A 19,488-nucleotide genomic window follows, 5' to 3' on the forward strand; every position below is an offset into this window, starting at 1 on the left:
ACATCTAGTACATAAACAAGCGTGGCAACATGAAGACTATTGTGCCTTTACTTTGCAGATGTGGTAATGATGTATCCTACATTCTCTCTGTCCACATAACAGAAAAACATCATTTCCTGGATGACCAGCTCAGCTAGGTCAATGACTCATGAATGTAGCCAACATAGCTTGTATCCTAAGCTATGATTCTCTATGCCTAAACTTGCAAACAGAGACAGAATTTCCACTTTTTGTATCTTGAAATATCTGCACGCAAGGCTGAGCTCTGCAGAGATTTATTGCCCAATCTGGTGTGAAACCTGACAATGTCATCCCATTCTCATAAAAAGATTTCTCCTGCACCATTTACCTTCCTGCTAATCTGAGACTTTTCAGAAACCCACAGAGATTCAACCACTGTATCGTCGCCAACGTTCTGTTGCATTAGCTGAACATGAGATATTTTCTCTGCAGTTTGCATGCCACAAGATTTCCCTTTTTAGCACTAAAGGCTTTGTTTTTTGAGTTGTAAAATAGAAAAAAAGGAAGTAGAACTATGCCCTCCAGTCTGTCAAATATTCCCTGTCCTTGCTATAGACAAATAAAAAAAAATCATCTCTAATTTTAAGGGTTAGGTTTTTGAACATGTGCATGAAACAAGTTTTTGGAAGAGTAAATGCAATACTACAATGCACAAAATACTATTAATAATTTAATTTGATCAGACATATAATATCTTCAAGCTACATACAATAGCAAGCACATGCAATGTGCTTCCTTGAGGTCAGTCTGCCATCAAAACTTTGAAATGGAAACTTAAGTATTTTTTAGATTTAATGCAATTCTGCAATATCCAGGATCGTCAGTCATCGATATTTATCCTCTCACTCGGATGATACAAGATACTAAGCAAGTCCCCCAAACCCATGAAAGGAGCATCAGTGTTCTGGTTTACAACAAAGTTTTTCACCAAGTTCTTAGTATCTGTTCTGAGTCTATTGTAAAGGTGAGTATAAACCTTATGAGCCTTACAGTTGTAAAACAAAAGAATTTTTTTTTCTGTTTGGACAAATACATTAGGGTATTCTTATCACACACACATGCAATTTTAAAAGCTATTTTGGAACTTGTCTTTCCCAGAGATGGATGAGGTGGAATGAATAAATTACTTCATTTCTTTCATTTGGGGAAAACAGCTGAACTGCCAGCTCAAAGGAATTACTGTTTTTTTTCTATTAAATCAAGGAGAAATTGGAATACTTACTTTCAGTATTCCTTTCTCAAACTCAATCGATTCTTATCATTCTTCTAGCTTAAGATTTAATATATACATTTAAAAAAGTAATACCTGTTCGAGTTATTTTTGGAATCCCTTTTAGGTAGTTTACTGAATTGCATATAATCTGTTATTTTTAGGTCTGGGAATTGGAAACCGGACAGCTAATATACCAGATTGAAGATGCCCATGGGCCAGGGGTTGAGTTGACATGTGCAGCAGTTGATAAAAATGGGTTTCATCTTGCTACTGGAGCATGTGATGGTAAAGTAATGAAATTTTAAGATAATTTGCTGTATTTTTCAAAGAGCCACAAAGCTAGTTAAATAAATTGTGCTTTCTGGACCCCATAGTTTTACAATAAAGATCAGTTGAGAATCCTTTTGGTCTTATAACATTGTCTGTGAACCAAGTACAGTATTGGCAAATAGCCCTTAATAAAACATTGGAGAGTATAGACTTTTCACATAATTGGTATTGTTCTGCATGTATTTCATATAGGAAAGTGCAAACTTTGTAGTCAGTAGCATACAGCTATTAGTTATTTCTTTGAAGAGTGATATTCTTTCTGCTTTATTACACATATAGGGACTGTGAAAGTATGGGATTTTGGAAGTGGGCAGGTACTTAAAATTTTGCCCTTAGACAAGGAAATTACAGTCAATGAACATTGGCTGATGCAGATGGTGTACCTGAAAGCCAGTGAGAGTAAGCATGTGATCCTAGTCTTGGAATACAGTGGGAAGATCAAAATTGTTCAGGTTTGAGTTTTGATTGTTACATCTTCTATTTCATTTGCTTCACTGTTCTCAATTTCAAAAGTCAGGGAACCCAGTCTCTCTTAAGTATGGCTTTCTACATTTGTTAGGACTTCAACTCCCTACAACCAGGTTTGCTATTATGTTAGTTGTAATCTCCACATAGTAAGAAAGTCCCCAAGTAAGAGAATCTCTGTGGGGCTCAGCTACCAGCATTGTGAAATACTTCCTCTCAAGTATTTACATCTTGATATTTCAAATACATTTGTGCAGAATTACTTTAGATATACTGCTTTAATATATCAAAGATTAAGTCCCCTTTCAAGCAAGTATCATTAAATTTCCATACATATTTTACATTTTTATTCTGTTTATCTTTATTGATTATATCCTGTTTATGACTTCTAGTTCTAATCCTCTTAATCCCATCAAGATTTTTCTGATTTCTTTTACAGGTAGTCCTTGGTTAATGATCATTCATTCAGTGACCAGTAGCACTGAACAAGGAGCCTTATATGATTCATGGCCATGTGATCATGATTTAGGCACTTGGCAGCTTGTGGATTATTATGAAAATTGCAGCATCCTGCAATCACACGATCACCATTTGTGACCTTCTCTGTCGACCTCCAACAGGCAAAGTCAATAGGAAAGCCAACGTTGCAAATGACAGCCACATGTTGTATGCTTAACGACCAAGTGGGATTTGTTTAGTAACTACAACTAGAACTGCAATCCTAAAGCAACACGATCATATGACATTGCACTTTACAACTAGAATAGAATAGAACTGTATTGTCACTTTATTATCACACTAATCAGCATAGATTAAAAATGAAATTTTGTTGCATTCAGCTCTCAAAAAAGTACCATTATGCATATACCTACATATATGACAGAGAATCATCACAGCTTAGTTTGAATGTATGTATGTGTGTGTATATATGTGTGTGTGTGTATGTACACACACACACACACACACACACACACACACACACACACACACACATATATATATATACACACACACACACACACATACGTGTGTATGTGTATGTATAAGAATCCTGTGAATTTACAAGATGGATGGCATAAGGAACAAAACTGTTTTATAAAATCTAGTTGTCCTGCTAGAAATACTTTGAAACCTCCTCCCAGAAGGGAGCAACAGAAACAGACCATGATGTGAGTGTGTGGGGCAGCAACAAGGTCTTGGTCCTAATTACCACAGTTAACCGAGGACTTCCTGTACTTATTTATATGTTCTTTTAAAACAAATATATGCCAATCACCCTCATCAACATATAAATAATCATATACAATATGTTCTGAGCTAATATGTCATTAAATGGTAGCACAAAACCTCTAAACTGGCCTCTAAATGGCCTGGGTTAAAATAAAATATCTTTAAGCTTCTGTCAGCTGCCACTTCACGCTTGCCTTTTGCTATTGCTCAGTGCCAGGCTGCCATGAACTCTAGGGGGGACTGGATGGGAGGAGGGGAGGATTCCATGAAAATGAAAAGTTCACACTAGCTCCCTGAAACATGGTTTCAAAGTAGACCGGCTGAGAACAGAATACAGCTGCATACCAACCCACATTTGAAGCAACCCTTCTGAAAACATCTTTGAATTTGAATTTGGGCATTGTGGGGGGCAGCATGGGGAGATACCTAAGGTAAGGGAGGTTAGACTTGGATATTTTGACATGCAAATTTCAGTTCTGGCTTTGCACTATTGTATTGCACTTTGATTTGATTTGATTTGATTTGATTAGACTTATATACCGCCCTTCTCCCGTAGGACTCAGGGCGGTTCACAAGGTCTTTTAAAAACAATACAACAAATTACAAAAATTAAAAGCAATTAAAATGATTACACTAACCTTGAACTAAAAACCCCAATTACAATTAAAAATACAATTAAAACCCCAGTTAATACTCTCATTCCACTTGACCTCTAGGAAACTATACCTTTCTCAGCAAATGGAATTAAGGATCATTCTTAAGGCTCAAGCTGAGGCAGGTCTGACAGCTCCCTTTTAAAGTACAACAATTCAGTCTTAACTTGCTGAAACCTCAGGAGAAAGTTAAACCTTCCACATTCTTGGTGAAGATATACCATGTTGGAACCTCTGAAATAATGTATCAAGAAAATGCACAGCTATTTTCAGTCCCTAATGATTTATTTAATGACGGCATGTTAAATGTACTTAATCTGCATGTGGCTACCTATTAAATAAGGATGCAAAATGTCTCCTAAGCATTTTTATTGAAAATTATCTAATTTAGGCTTTTTATAAGAGACTCTAGAAACATGTTTTTCACCAGTCATTTCTCTTGAAGACATTATGTTAGAGTTGATTTAATTAATTAAGCCTCAAAAGCTTGTTGAGCTCAGAACTGCCTCTTGGATTGCATCCCCATACATTTCTAACCAGTGCTGCATTCAGTTTCTTACATACTGCTTGCTGATGACTATTTGTGCTGACCAGAAATTAGAAGCCTTTGTTCATGATAGCAATGTGTTGTGCAGCCCTCAAACCTATCTCAGTTTTAAAACTATCAAAGTAGTCTACATAAATGATTATTTTGAAGTGAATCCATTTCCCCGAAGGTAACTCTGTATGAAATATCCAGATGTGGATGTCAACCAGCAGTAAAATTGTTCATAGCCTTAACTGCTAATCTTGGACAAATGTTCTAACATAACCATATTTGGTGTATACAATATGCAAAGTAATACACAAAGCTAGAAATTTTGCCAGGCTGATTATCAGTTAATCTTCTTCAATTCTTTGTTCTCCTAGGCTAATCAAGGTGAAACCTATATGTCCATAACATGGGAACTTCCTGAAGCTGTGTCATTTGCTTTACAAGGCTATCCACTCATTTCTCTTAAACTGTCTCCCAATGTCAAAAAAAATAATGGTTTTTTTCCAGACGTTGAACTATTGCTTGATCCAGATCTCACAAATGCCGAGGTGAGGAACAATTGTATTTCTAGATATGTTTTAGAAAACATGAAGAAAGAGATAATAATTCTAAGAAAGTTATTTGTATCCAAGGTCCACAACAAAAGTAAGCAGTCAAAAAGTTAATTTTTGATTTCTATAAGTTCATCTGGATATGGACAAAAATTGTTGGAAGGAATTGTGAAGCTCTTGATTGCCTTTCTCTATGTGTTGTTTGCCTTTGATTGTCTATCTGTTCTAGTCAGCTATTCTTTCCCAATCTATGTCCATCACATGCTTTGGCATTGCAAAATCAAGATGGTTCAGTATTCTAGGAATTTCAGTCCCAACATTCCAAGGCACAGATTGAGGAACTCTATCCTCCTATAGATGGATATAATATAGATAAAAGTGGTTAGAATTGTCAGTCTATTACACGTTTTTCCACCTCTGGGTGAATGTGTGATTACTTCTTGTATTATGTGCTACAGGCTTTTGTATAATTAATCCAAGATTTAAAAATGCATTCCAATTGTGTTGAATCTCAAGCATTCTTAGGAAATGAACAACTACTCTAGCAAGCCTGGTTTAACAGTATAGCAGTATGCTTTTGTTGATTGGTCCCATCTATTGTTATAGTATTTCTATAAGATTTGTATTAAAAAGAAATCCCTTGATCCAGGAGACCTGTTGAACTGTAAGTCGGTCTCAAATATTTTCTGTCTAGATGATACTATGGGAGACTATGGACTTGCTAGTTCTCCAATTTGACAGTTATAAATACCATTTACGTTCTTTTGGACAGTTTGGTAGAGTTGGATTTTGGAATCAGGATTTGTGATGTTTCTTTTATTTTAGGTTAGAACCCAAAAATAGTGCTGATACTTTATAACTTCCAGCATATTCTCCATGTTTTTCAATATTTGTCTGAAATCACTGAAGGATGTCATGTGGTGTTTTGGAATCAGTACTATTAGTACCCAGCTCTATTTCTCATTATCATTGGACTTCAAGGAAATAACTATTGCCTTTATTTACCTAACTCTGCAATGGCCAAATAAGAGAGATACTTAAACTAAATCCAGAGTATACAGAGGGGTTGTTGGCTAATGTGCATTTCCCTTGAAAGAGCAGGTTCATATCTGACAATGCTCCCTTCAGTCTCAGTTTTCTCTGGATTCACAACTCACAGGTGTAGCAAATAAGACATCTACACAATTATACTTTTGTAGTAATAATGAACATTCCTGAGCCTTCTGAGTTTCGAACAACTATCTACATCTTGCTTAGGTCCTGATTGCAATATACTCCAGAGCTACCCTGGAAAACTGTGAAAATCTTGTACTAAAGATCTGTACCAATGACCAATTTTCAGACATAACTTTAGAGTGCTGAAATTAATTAAATGGCTTAAGATATAAATGTCTAAGCAACAGCCTTTACTCCTATTATAAACCTGGTGAGATAAAAACTGTAGAAGAGGCCCTTGTAAAGCTGCTGGTGCCTTAAATGGCTCACTTTTATAGTACATATGAGAGAGAAGGCCTTCTACATTCCCAAGCTAATCGCACGCTCTAGGAACTGGCTTTTGAGTCTATACATACCCTTGCTCTATTTGAAATAATGATGAAGAGGTAAAGAAGGGCAATTTCAGTCTCTTAAATTGTTAACTGTCGGGGTAAGTTTGTTTTAAAAATATCCAGTACAATCAGTTGCTATGGATTGTTCTGTAATTAACAGGTAGTTGTAACAGCACTAATAATAATACATTTCATTCAATAGCAGCTCCTCAATTTAATTATAAATCTTGTATGTATTTTTCAGCTACCTCCTAGGATTGAAGTAACGTGCTTTGATTTGTTAAAAGTAGAAGGTTACAGTTTGTTAGCTACTGCAAGTGCAAATGGTTCTATTATCATGTGGGATTTTGAAGCTGCCACAGCCAGACACATGTAAGTAAAACACTTTATCATATAATAGATGTGGAGAGGTAGATAACTGGTAATATCCAGTTATCTAAGATAAATGCTGTTTTAGTGTTCAGTCTCAAAACAGTTCCCAATGTGAGAAAAGGAGAAATGCAAGTATTAAGCTAGGAATAAGCTACTGCAATCCAGAGACAAATCTGAAGATTGTTGTTTTGATTGTTGGTAAATCCCCTTATTATAGGCACTCTATTTCACTAACCATATGTAGACAGAAATCCTGTTCATAATGATATTATTACTTGAGTCATGGATGAAGCTATGGTGTCATTCAGTCAACATAAATTAATCAGTGGTCTTAGACAAAACAGCCCAGGGTTGACTTGAGTTAAGCTCTCTTTCCCAAATCAACTATATTTTGAGAAGAGCAAAGGAAAATTTATAGATTTGTTTTTTCATTCTGCTTCTGGCTTGGAAACAAACTAAATTAATCCCACAAAAGAGGACTGATCTAGCAACTCCCTCTCACTTATTGATTTACTTTTAATCCTAGCCCCTCATGAGCATATGGGGCAGGAGTGAAAAAGAAGCAGAAAAAGGAGATAATTTTTTTCCAACTCTTTCTCTCTGCTGCTGCTGCTGCTCTGGATTGGGCCACCATAGATTTATTTTTCTACAATCAAATGCAGCAGGAAGCTATAGCTTCCCAAAGAGACTTTCAAATGTGGCCTTTCCCTCTTTGACTGGGACAACCATGGAGGCATCCAGGGCCGAGTCATTTCCCTGGGATAATCAGCCATTTTGTGTCAACCCAGCCTCACTGTACATGACCTGTCCTTCAAGACTGGAGCCAGGAGAATTCTCCAGCTCTCTCTTCCCAGTGTGAGTGGTTGAAAAAAATGCAGTCAGAAATGACGCGCTCAATCATTATCTCCTGTGCATAACCTGAGTCACAGACAAATGGCACTGAATGGGTGAAATGCATAGAGGAGGGAACTTTGGCTCAGTAAAGGGCAGTGTGGTTCAGCAACCTATTTGCCTCCATCCAGGCTTAGTTCACCTGGGCAGAGCCAACATACCAACTCTCTTGTTCTTGCTTGTTCAGAAGGGGAAAAAAATTCTAGGCTGTTTGTTAGTTTTGCTGCATTATAAGATATACTGTAGCTATGCTTTCCATCTCCAAGAGTTTCAGTGGAATTGTTCCCTTGAGCATATTTTAAAATTCTGCACTAAAGGCAGAAGAAATAACTTTGGCTTTCTGGACCCTATTTAGATGCACTTCAAAACCATTTGTCCTGGAACTACAGTACCTGTAAATAACTTCTTTACTGCTTCATTCTTCTCTGCTTCAAAGAATATTTATACAAAGAATGGATCCCAGACAGTACCATCCCCATATTTTTCCCCCCACCAGTTTTGCCTTTAATCTTCATGGTGAAAGTATCTTGGAAATGCTAATAGAGATTGCTTCCGTCCTACTAAAGTAGATGAATAATTATTATACCCTGGCTAAGAAAGCAAAGCTTCTAAAAGAGAGAATAGATTGATGGGCCCCAGGCAAATGTCCTCTTTTGAAAACCAGTCCCAAAAGAGAGTTGAGTCAGAAGAGCTCATTCTTACAATTATGGGATTTTAAGCACCATTAAAAAAATTATCCCAGGCACAAGCAAGATTGCTGCAGAAGTAGGTGTTTGTAGTTTAGGCAGATTTTATTGAGTTCACTGAAGGTCTATGTATTATTGAAAAGCTAAATTTGGAGATTTAGTAGTATAAAGCATTAATGCACTTAGTTTTAATTGGAAATTTTCAACCCTGGGGGAATCCTACAATAACAGTCTATGAATTTTTGAGATGAGACAGTTATTTGTCTCATCTGAGGCATTTGTCTGAAATGGTATAGGGTTTCCTGCCTGAGCAGGGGGTTGGACTAGATCACATCCAAGGTCCCTTCTAATTATTGTTGTTGTTGTTATTGTTATTGTTATTATTATTAAACTGTAACTGAAACCAACTTAACAAAGTCTTTAAAATGTATAATGATTCTGGCCATACTTTCAGGGAGGAAAAATGTACTATTTAACAATATATCTAACACATGTGAAAAAAAACTACAGGCAAAGTTTCTTCATTTTCAGATTCAAAGCTCCACATGCTATTCACTCAGATAGATCTGAATTACTTAAAATCAACTGGTTACTATTCTTGTATCGAGATACTATGTCGGAGAGGTAAGTCAGTTCTTTATGAAACACTATACATTATACACTATACATATACATTATCGTAGCTGGGTGGAGAAGCTTTTTCTTTCTATAAAGTAGGGAGAAATCTACATTTGAATAGTCACATTCTGTTAAATTCCTAGTTATCCAAAGTTGTTTTATAGTCCTAAGAGATTGTAGACATCTCTAGATTCCTTTGTTTCTTGACCATTGCTTCTTGTAGAATAGAATAGAGCTGGAAGAGATCTTGGAAGTCTTCTAGTCTAGCCCCCTGCGCAAGCAGGAGAACCTATAACATCTCAGACAAGTGACTGTCTAGCCTCTTCTTAAAAATCTCCAATGATGGAGCACCCACAATTTCTGGAGGCAAGCTGTTCCACTGGTTAATTGTCCTCACTGTCAGGAAGTTTCTCCTTAATTCCAGGTTGCTTCTCTCTTTGATCAGTTTCCAACCATTGTTTCTTGTCCTGCCCTCTGGTGCTTTGGTGAATAACGTGACCCCCTCTTCTTTGTGGGAGTCCCTCAAATACTGGAATACTGCTATCATGTCTCACATATTTCTTCTTTTCTTTAGACTAGCCAAACCCAAGTCCTGCAGCTGTTCTTATGTTTTAGTCTCTAGGCCTTTGATCATCTTAGTTGCTGTTCTCTGAATTTTTTCCAAACTCAACATCTTTTTTGTGATATGGTTACCAAAATTGGATGCAGTATTCCAGGTGTGGTCTTACTAGGGTTTTATAAAGCGGTACTAATACTTTGTGTGATCTTGAATCTATGCCTCTGTTTATACAACCCAGGATTGCATTAGCTTTTTTGGCTGCTGCTGCACACTGCTGACTCATAGTTAAGTGATTGTCCATTAGGACTCCAAAGTCCCTCTCACAGTTACTGTTTTTAAGCCAGGTCTCGCCTAATCTGTACTTGTTCCTTTGATTTTTCCTGCCTAAATGTAAAACTTTGCTTTTCTCAACATTGAAACTCATTTTGTTGGATAGGGCTCATTGTTCAAGTTTGTCAAGATCTTTTTGGATCCTGAGTTTGCCTTCTGGGGTGTTGGATACTCCTGCTAGTTTAGTGTCATCTGCAAATTTGATGAGTTCCCCTTCAATTCCCTCATCTAAGTCATTGATGAAGATATTGAAGAGTACTGGGTCTAAGACGGAACCTTGTGGTACCCCACTGTTTACTTCTCTCCATGTGGATGTAGTGCCATTGAGGACTACTCATTGAGTACAGTTTGCCAGACAGCTACAGATCCATCTGGTGGTGATGTTAAATTAGTAGACAAAATATGATATTGGATAGCCAACTTTGATCCCCATAAATCAGTTCAGATTTTCACTACTAATGGCCACAGCTTGCTAAGGGGAAAAGTTATTCTGCATGTTCTTACATGGAATTGGATAACTTTCCATAGCCAACTTGTAATGGCAAACTTGCCACAGCCAATTGGCTATGGGACAACTTGCCACATGACAATTCAACAGATATAAAAGTTAAATTAATTTCAATGGAACCATGGCCAATAATAATAAAAGAAATAAAGTCAATCCAGAAATACAAGTTACAATAATTTTGATGAAAATATGGTCAACAATAATAAAATGAAACAATTAATTCAACATTTAGTTGTCCCACAGCAAATTGGCTATGGTGAGTTGTCCTAGACCCGTTCTTATATGCATATGGACCTCTCATACTATTTCTTCTTGATGTTAGCAGTGTTATTCAGAGTGCAAAAAGGACTAAAAACAGTAAGCCAGAAAAATTAAAATTATTAGGTTGAAAAAAGACAAAGAAAACTAGCCCAAACTAATTTCCATAGATACAATTCACTGAACTTCTCCATGTTTTCTGTCCTTGCAAACTATCCTTCGTTCCACCATGTACCTACTTCTGTTCATACATTGCCTTCTCATGGCCTTCTGTTTCAGGATCTCGTGAACATCATCCAGTGAGAACTTTCACAGTCTCCCTCCTGATCAGTTGACTCATTCACTCTTCCTTTCTAGATTTGTTTTTCAGTTTAATCCTTCTTAATTCTGTCTACATCAAGGGTCCCCAATCCCCGGACTGTGGACCGGTACCAGTCCACAGCATGCCAGCAACCAGTCCACGCACACAAGCAAAGCCACATCCGCAGGATACAAGCAGCACACAAAACCACGCTCCCTCCAGTCCACGGAAAAATCTCTCTCCACAGAACCGGTCCCTGGTGCCCAAAAGGTTAGGGACCTCTGGTCTACATGATCAAATCACTCTAACAAACTTCTTACATACAGTACTTGTCAGGGTTTTTTTGTGTTCCATTCACATTCATTCAGCATCCATTCATTCTTGCTTTATCACCCACACATCTTTGACTGCATTTCAATTTACTTTTGTTTCTCCTAACTTACCCAATTTTCAGTTCCATGTTACAAAGTGGGCAGAAGTATATTCTTATAAACATTTTTTCTTTTTAAAAAAAACATTCAGTTTGTTAAAAAAATCAGACACATATTCCCTATTACTTTGCTACCAGCATTTCCATGCCTTAAAATTTCTCCATCCATTTTCCGATTTTTAGGAAATGCTCTACTATGTACACAAACTCATTTATTGGCTCCATTTTTTCCAAATGTCTACTTAACTTGCAAGTAGCTCATTCCATTTTCTCTCTCAAACAAAATTATCTTGGTCTTTGATGCATTAATTTTCAGATCTATATCCCTTTAGCATCATATAATCTGCCTAACATTCATTGCAAATAATTTATCAGGCTGTCAACCAACAACATGGTATCATATGTATATAAAAACATATGGATGTTTATCTCCATGACCTTCCCAGTTCTAAAGTGCAATAATCATTCTTTATACAGTTATGCATCAATCTCTTAGTGAAAGGGACAACACATCTCTATCTTATTCCCCACTCAATATTGAACCATTCTCTTAAGTATACAATAAATCACAATATAAAATCAATTTTATTTTTCATGTTCACTCTTTCCTCAGTTATTAGCTAAAGAACAAAAACAGTCTGCACATCCAATGACAGACATGAAACTGCACCACCAATCTCAGCTTTTGTTCACTTTTTGTATCCTTTCTGTCAGAAGTCTATCATCACGTTTGCTATTTACAGCTCAGATACATGCATCTGAGGTTGTCACTGGTATTACTCAATTTCTGAATGATGAAAATAGTGACTTCAATTCCCCTTTCACATAAATAGCAAAATGCTATTTATACTGCTTTTTAAATTTTTTTAAAGAAACTTACAATTCTGACTTTAGAGCAAGCCTTTGTGGTAGGTTTATTAGGAAAAAAATAACAAAAAAGCAAAACAAAGAAGACTATACGATGATTAATATACTGTATTCTTAAGAATATTCTCAGTATTTTCAGACACTAACCCTTCTGGATTTTATTTTCCTGCTGGATTTTATTTTCCACACAGGCATACAAGTGAATGTTCCACCTTTTCAGAAGCACGTTGGGAGGATATTCCTACACAGGAAGCAGAAGAGAATACTTCAGTGTTAAAGATGGTATGTTCCTTTTCAGAAGGGAGAATGGTAAAAAAAATTTGTTGCAGTTGTTATTTTTTTGGAAGGAGGGGTGTAAATGTTAAAAAGCCAGATCCACAAGTAAAAACTTTGACCGTGAAGTCAAAAAGTGATTGCAAACCATTCTTAGAGCATAATCAGGTATTAAAATAGCTGAGTCATAATACACTAGTGTCCTTCATGAGCCATGAATCATGGTTTGTAAATCATACTTTAGTATTATATATAATCTAGGTTTTTATGGTCAGTTCCACAAACCATGATTAAAACAATCAGTAGTTTAGTACATGTGATTTACCATAAATCACTAAATTTACACAAAGGATGATTAACTTTAATCGTGGTATAGGGAAGAAGTGTAATTTCAAGGCATGGTTTCCTTCCATAAGAGCCTGAAGACCTGTACCATGGGGGAATACAAAACTGGAGGTGACTATTAGACTAATAGCAGACCCCACCGTCCTCCCTGAGCATCCTTCTCTCTCCCCACCCATCCTTTAATTCATATTGCTGTATTTTCATTATTTGTTTTTATTGTTTCATTGTTCTTATTATTATTATTTTTACATTTGTTTATAATTTTACATTCTACTATTGTAAGCCCCCCAGAATAGCCCCACGGCAAGATGGGCAGCAAATAAACTGAATGAATAAATAAATAAATGGTTTCTAATCCGGGTTACCATCTGTCTGTTCCTCAAAGTTTCAGCAAAGCTGCAGAGCATCAGCCACCTTAAACCACCATTCTGAGGTTGCATTTAACAAGAAGTCACTATTGGCTGAAAATAGAAGCAAAAGCATGCCAGAGGACAAGGAGAGTGCATTCTGTCCTCAGACAGGCTGTGACTAAATATAGGGTTTTTTTTTAATGGCTTTAGGATTTAGCCAGCTCTTTTGCATTTATTTCATTTACTGTTAATCGTGATGAAGGTTCATAGCATATCAAAAATCTTTTGCACTTTTCTGTCTATGTGGTTTGATCTTAATAAAGTAATAAATTATTGCTGATGCACACGGGCTATTGCTGATCCATGCTAGATATTTGAGAAAGTCAAATACCAAAAATAAATTACCACATGCTTCATTGATTATACAATTGTATCAACCATGTCAAGTTCTAGAATATGGTTAGAAAAAAATGACAATCCCAGAACACCTTGTTTTTCTCATGAGAAACATAGGTGCAGGTCAGGAAGCCACAGTCTAGATGAAATATGGCTCCAGGTTGGCAAAAGAGTGCAGCAAGGCTATATTTTCCCCTTATTTATTCAACACACACACACACACACACACACACACGTGTGTGTGTTTGTGTGTGTGTGTTAAATGTCACGTCTTTTGAATATGCCTTGCTAATTAACTCTTTCTTTCCTGTTCGGCCTAACTCAAGGCTATCCACAGGATATAGTCACAACTTATGACAGCTCATTATTTGTGTAAATTATTCAAATTGCTAATAAAGAATTTTAGGGAGGCTGAAATGATCATTTCGAACTTCTTATGTTCTCATCAGTCAGTCATACCCTTTTTAATCTAAGATTCGAACCAGGTATGACTGACTGATGAGAACATAAGAAGTTCGAAATGATCATTTCAGCCTCCCTAAAATTCTTTATTAGCAATTTGAATAATTTACATATCTGTATCTGTATCTATCTATGTATGTATCTATCTATCTATCTATCTATCTATCTATCTATCTATCTATCTATCTACAGGGAGTGCAGAATTATTAGGCAAGTTGTATTTTTGAGGATTAATTTTATTATTGAACAACAACCATGTTCTCAATGAACCCAAAAAACTCATTAATATCAAAGCTGAATATTTTTGGAAGTAGTTTTTAGTTTGTTTTTAGTTATAGCTATTTTAGGGGGATATCTGTGTGTGCAGGTGACTATTACTGTGCATAATTATTAGGCAACTTAACAAAAAACAAATATATACCCATTTCAATTATTTATTTTTACCAGTGAAACCAATATAACATCTCAACATTCACAAATATACATTTCTGACATTCAAAAACATAACAAAAACAAATCAGTGACCAATATAGCCACCTTTCTTTGCAAGGACACTCAAAAGCCTGCCATCCATGGATTCTGTCAGTGTTTTGATCTGTTCACCATCAACATTGCGTGCAGCAGCAACCACAGCCTCCCAGACACTGTTCAGAGAGGTGTACTGTTTTCCCTCCTTGTAAATCTCACATTTGATGATGGACCACAGGTTCTCAATGGGGTTCAGATCAGGTGAACAAGGAGGCCATGTCATTAGATTTCCTTCTTTTATACCCTTTCTTGCCAGCCACGCTGTGGAGTACTTGGACGCGTGTGATGGAGCATTGTCCTGCATGAAAATCATGTTTTTCTTGAAGGATGCAGACTTCTTCCTGTACCACTGCTTGAAGAAGGTGTCTTCCAGAAACTGGCAGTAGGACTGGGAGTTGAGCTTGACTCCATCCTCAACCCGAAAAGGCCCCACAAGCTCATCTTTGATGATACCAGCCCAAACCAGTACTCCACCTCCACCTTGCTGGTGTCTGAGTCGGACTGGAGCTCTCTGCCCTTTACCAATCCAGCCACGGGCCCATCCATCTGGCCCATCAAGACTCACTCTCATTTCATCAGTCCATAAAACCTTAGAAAAATCAGTCTTGAGATATTTCTTGGCCCAGTCTTGACGTTTCAGCTTGTGTGTCTTGTTCAGTGGTGGTCGTCTTTCAGCCTTTCTTACCTTGGCCATGTCTCTGAGTATTGCACACCTTGTGCTTTTGGGCACTCCAGTGATGTTGCAGCTCTGAAATATGGCCAAACTGGTGGCAAGTGGCATCTTGGCAGCTGCACGCTTGACTTTTCTCAGTTCATGGGCAGTTATTTTGCGCCTTGGTTTCTCCACACGCTTCTTGCGACCCTGTTGACTATTTTGAATGAAACGCTTGATTGTTCGATGATCACGCTTCAGAAGCTTTCCAATTTTAAGAGTGCTGCATCCCTCTGCAAGATATCTCACTATTTTTGACTTTTCTGAGCCTGTCAAGTCCTTCTTTTGACCCATTTTGCCAAAGGAAAGGAAGTTGCCTAATAATTATGCACACCTGATACAGGGTGTTGATGTCATTAGACCACACCCCTTCTCATTACAGACATGCACATCACCTAATATGCTTAATTGGTAGTAGGCTTTCGAGCCTATACAGCTTGGAGTAAGACAACATGCATAAAGAGGATGATGTGGTCAAAATACTCATTTGCCTAATAATTCTGCACTCCCTGTATCTATCTATCTATCTATCATCTATGTAGGCAGTGCTTTTTTTGTAAAAGAAAAAGGTGCCGGAACTCACACATGTCATACAACCCGCCTTGCCTACCCTACAAGGTTCCATCCAAAAAAGGTGCCGGAACTCCGTTCTGAGCGTTCTATGACAAAAAAAAGCCCTGTATGTAGGTATTGGCGTATTCGGGTCTTTTCCCGTGTAGGATTGAGGGTGTCTTGGCGACGTTTCGACAAGGTCCCGCTCGTCATCTTCAGGCTGGTGTCTTCGGTTTCATGCTTGTGCGAGCGAAGCATATCAAAAGAAGCTGGACTAGAAAAAGATGAGTGTGGTTTTAAAGTGGGAGAAAGAAACATTAATAGCCTAGCTGTCGATGACACTGCCTGATAGCTAAAAATGAAAAGAATTTGCAATATAAATCAAGGAGCACATGAAAAATATGTGATTAAAATTAAATAAAAAGGAGACCACACTAATTATTATTATTATCATCATCAAATTTATTTGCTGCCCATCTCACTGTTCAAGGTGACTAAGAGTAGCTAATGACAGCAGGTACAACAACCAGCCTTAGAATTGACAATGGAATGATTGCAGTCAGTGTTGATGGGAGGGCAGAGATCCACCCCGAGGCCTCTCGTTTGTGGAGTCCCTCAGGGGTCGATTCTCTCGCCCCTCCTGTTCAACATCTACATGAAGCCGCTGTGTGAGGTCATTCATGGTTTCGGGGTGGGGTATCATCAGTACGCTGATGATACCCAACTTTTTTTCTCCACCTCGAACCAACCCAGCGATGCCCTCGCCGTGATGTCCCGTTGCCTGGAGGCGGTCCAGGTCTGGATGGGGAGAAACAGGCTTCGTCTCAATCCTGCCAAGACTGAGTGGCTGTGCATATCGGCATCTCGGGTTAACCAAACTATTCCACCTTTAACGATGGGGGGGTGAGGTGTTACCCCCTGTTGATAGGGCTCACAACTTGGGCGTCCTCCTGGACTCACAACTCAATTTTGAAGACCATATAGGAGCCGTGACCAGGGGGGCTTTTGCCCAGGTTCGCCTGGTGCGCCAGTTGCGACCCTACCTGGAACGAGATGCCCTATGCACAGTCACTCATGCGCTTGTGACCTCCTGTTTAGACTACTGCAACGCTCTCTACATGGGGCTGCCCTTGAAGACCACTCGGAGGCTTCAGCTGGTGCAGAATGCGGCCGTGCGAGTTGTGATGGGGGTTTCCCGATACTCCCATGTAACACCTCTACTCCGCGAGCTGCATTGGCTTCCGGTTGACCTCCGGGTGAGATTCAAGGTGCTGGTGATGATCTATAAAGCCCTGAATGGCTTGGGTCCGGGATATCTGAGGGAACACCTGCTGCCAGCATCAGGTTCCCTTCGTCCACTGCGCTCACACAGGGAGGGTCTTCTCAGGGTGCCGCTGGTAAAAGATTGCCGCCGGATAACACCCAGGGAGAGGGCCTTCTCTGTGGGTGCACCTGCCCTCTGGAACCAGCTGCCCGTGGAGCTTAGGACTGCCCCTGACCTTCGTTCGTTCCGCCGGGACCTAAAGACCTGGCTCTTTGAGCTCTCCAGCCCAGGCTGAGAATTTTTAACGGGGGTTTTTATTTTTAGGGATAATTTAATCTTTTTAAATTGTTTTTTAACTTTTGTATTTTGTATTGGTTTGATTTTAAAATACCCTGTAAACCGCCCTGAGTCCTTCGGGAAAGGGCGGTATATAAATTTAATAAAATAAAAATAAATAAATAAATCAAGCAGTCCAAAAATATGTTACATACTAGCACCTGGTAGAGCCATGTGATGTGTCTGTACTGATAAAGATCAGTAGAGTGCAAGCCATGGGATTCTCTGTGACACTCTATGGAAGCAAAAGAAGTACATTATTAATGCATTCGAACTATGGTTAAGCCAAGAAAACATATACAGTAAATGGATCATTGAACAAATCAACCCAAAATTCTCACTCCAAAGTCACAAATGAACAAGCTAAAATCATCCTACTCTAAACACATTATGCAAAAACTAAATTCTCTCTAGTATACTCTAATGTTGGGAAAGGTAGAAGGAAAAAGAAAAGAAAAGGATGACTAGCAGCAAGGTGGATGGACTTATTTACATTATTGGAAGTGTACTGTCGGAAGGCCTAAAAGATACGCTAGGGACAGATAGACAAGATCAATGTGGTCACTAAGAATCAATACTATCTTGATGGCACATATTTTTTTTCAAAGCCTGCTGTGAATATGAAAGCTATGTTATTGCCCTTTCTTGTATTTTCTTGAGGTGATTTCATCCAAGCTTACATTTTCCAACTATTTTAATCCAACCTCAGGGATTCTGTTCTGCCATCTGTGGATATATGCATAAGAAAAAAAAACAATTAAAAATCATCTGAAAATGGTAGTTTGCAACTGCATGCAAACTGAATGCTGAGTTTATGCCCAGGGAGAATTTTCTCATGGCAATAATATTCCTCAACTAAATCAGGATATCTCTAATACGCCTTAGTTCCCTTTTCATCAGAACTGAAAAACTGGTTGTGAAATATTGGAAACTAAAAATTTAAACCGTTAGACAAAATTGGACAAAGCCCCAAATCACATAGATCTAGAAAAATCAAATAACAAATAAAAAAACTTGCACACGATTTATCATGATGAAGCAGGCAAATCAATATAAATATAGGGTTGGAATAATTCTTAGAAGCAGCAGGAACAGAATATAAGCTGAAACCTTCTAAGGACCTGTACTTTTCAAGCAAGCATCAAGTACAGGAATAGATCTGCTGGAAACAGGAGTTCACGCTTCATATAACCTTCCCATCCATTATGTACAGGAGAACAGGAAAGTGAAGCTTTTATTTTAGTTCGATAGAGAATAGGGTAAAATAATTTGTATTAGCCTAAAGTTCAGCGCTACTTCTATATTACTTTCTCTGCTGGTAGTATTATTACCTACTGTTCCCAAAAGTGCAATGAGATGACTGGTTGGTATAATTCATTAAAGAAATCAGCAGCAGAAGGCTCATTAGACTGCTGTGTCACATGCTGAGAACTTTAGTGGAATATATACTGTATTTTCTGGCGTATAAGACTACTTTTTAACCCATGAAAATCTTCTCAAAAGTCAGGGGTCGTCTTATACACCGGGTGCTGAAAATTTAGGGACAGGGCTGGCTGGAAAACCTGGAGCGGATCTCCCATTTAGTCTGCGCAGGGAAAGCAGGACCAATTGGAGAAGAAGCTGCAGTCTGTGATTTTTTACAGGGTTTATAGGGTTTCCTGCCTTAGCAGGGGGTTGGACTAGATGACCTCCAAGGTCCCCTCCAACTTCTTCTTCTTCTTCTTCTTCTTATTATTATTATTATTATTATTATTATTGTTGTTGTTGTTGTTGTTGTTGTTGTTGTTGTTGTTGTTGTTTAATCCACTTGCACTGTTTTATGTTTACATGTTTGATGACAAACAGCCTTATGTTTATAAGTGACAGTTTTCCTACTAAGCACCTGCATGTCATAAGCATTTGAAT

The 19,488-nt window shown here is 38.0% G+C and overlaps 1 protein-coding gene across 1 annotated transcript in view; it reads left to right on the plus strand.

Annotated features, from left to right (window-relative positions):
- The window catches only part of WDR64 (WD repeat domain 64), a gene marked incomplete at both ends in the record, with an annotated part of 56,353 nt that overhangs the window by 20,930 nt on the left and 15,935 nt on the right, over positions 1-19,488 (plus strand). Inside the window, 6 exons of the mRNA XM_083375498.1 lie at positions 837-985; positions 1,396-1,519; positions 1,844-2,016; positions 4,822-4,995; positions 6,790-6,917; positions 12,557-12,647. Of these exons, the coding sequence (XP_083231624.1) occupies positions 837-985; positions 1,396-1,519; positions 1,844-2,016; positions 4,822-4,995; positions 6,790-6,917; positions 12,557-12,647 (839 nt within the window). The remainder of the gene's footprint in view (positions 1-836; positions 986-1,395; positions 1,520-1,843; positions 2,017-4,821; positions 4,996-6,789; positions 6,918-12,556; positions 12,648-19,488) is intronic.

Source organism: Vipera ursinii, assembly GCF_947247035.1.
Source record: "Vipera ursinii genome assembly, chromosome: 1".
NCBI classification, from domain to species: Eukaryota; Metazoa; Chordata; class Lepidosauria; order Squamata; family Viperidae; genus Vipera; species Vipera ursinii.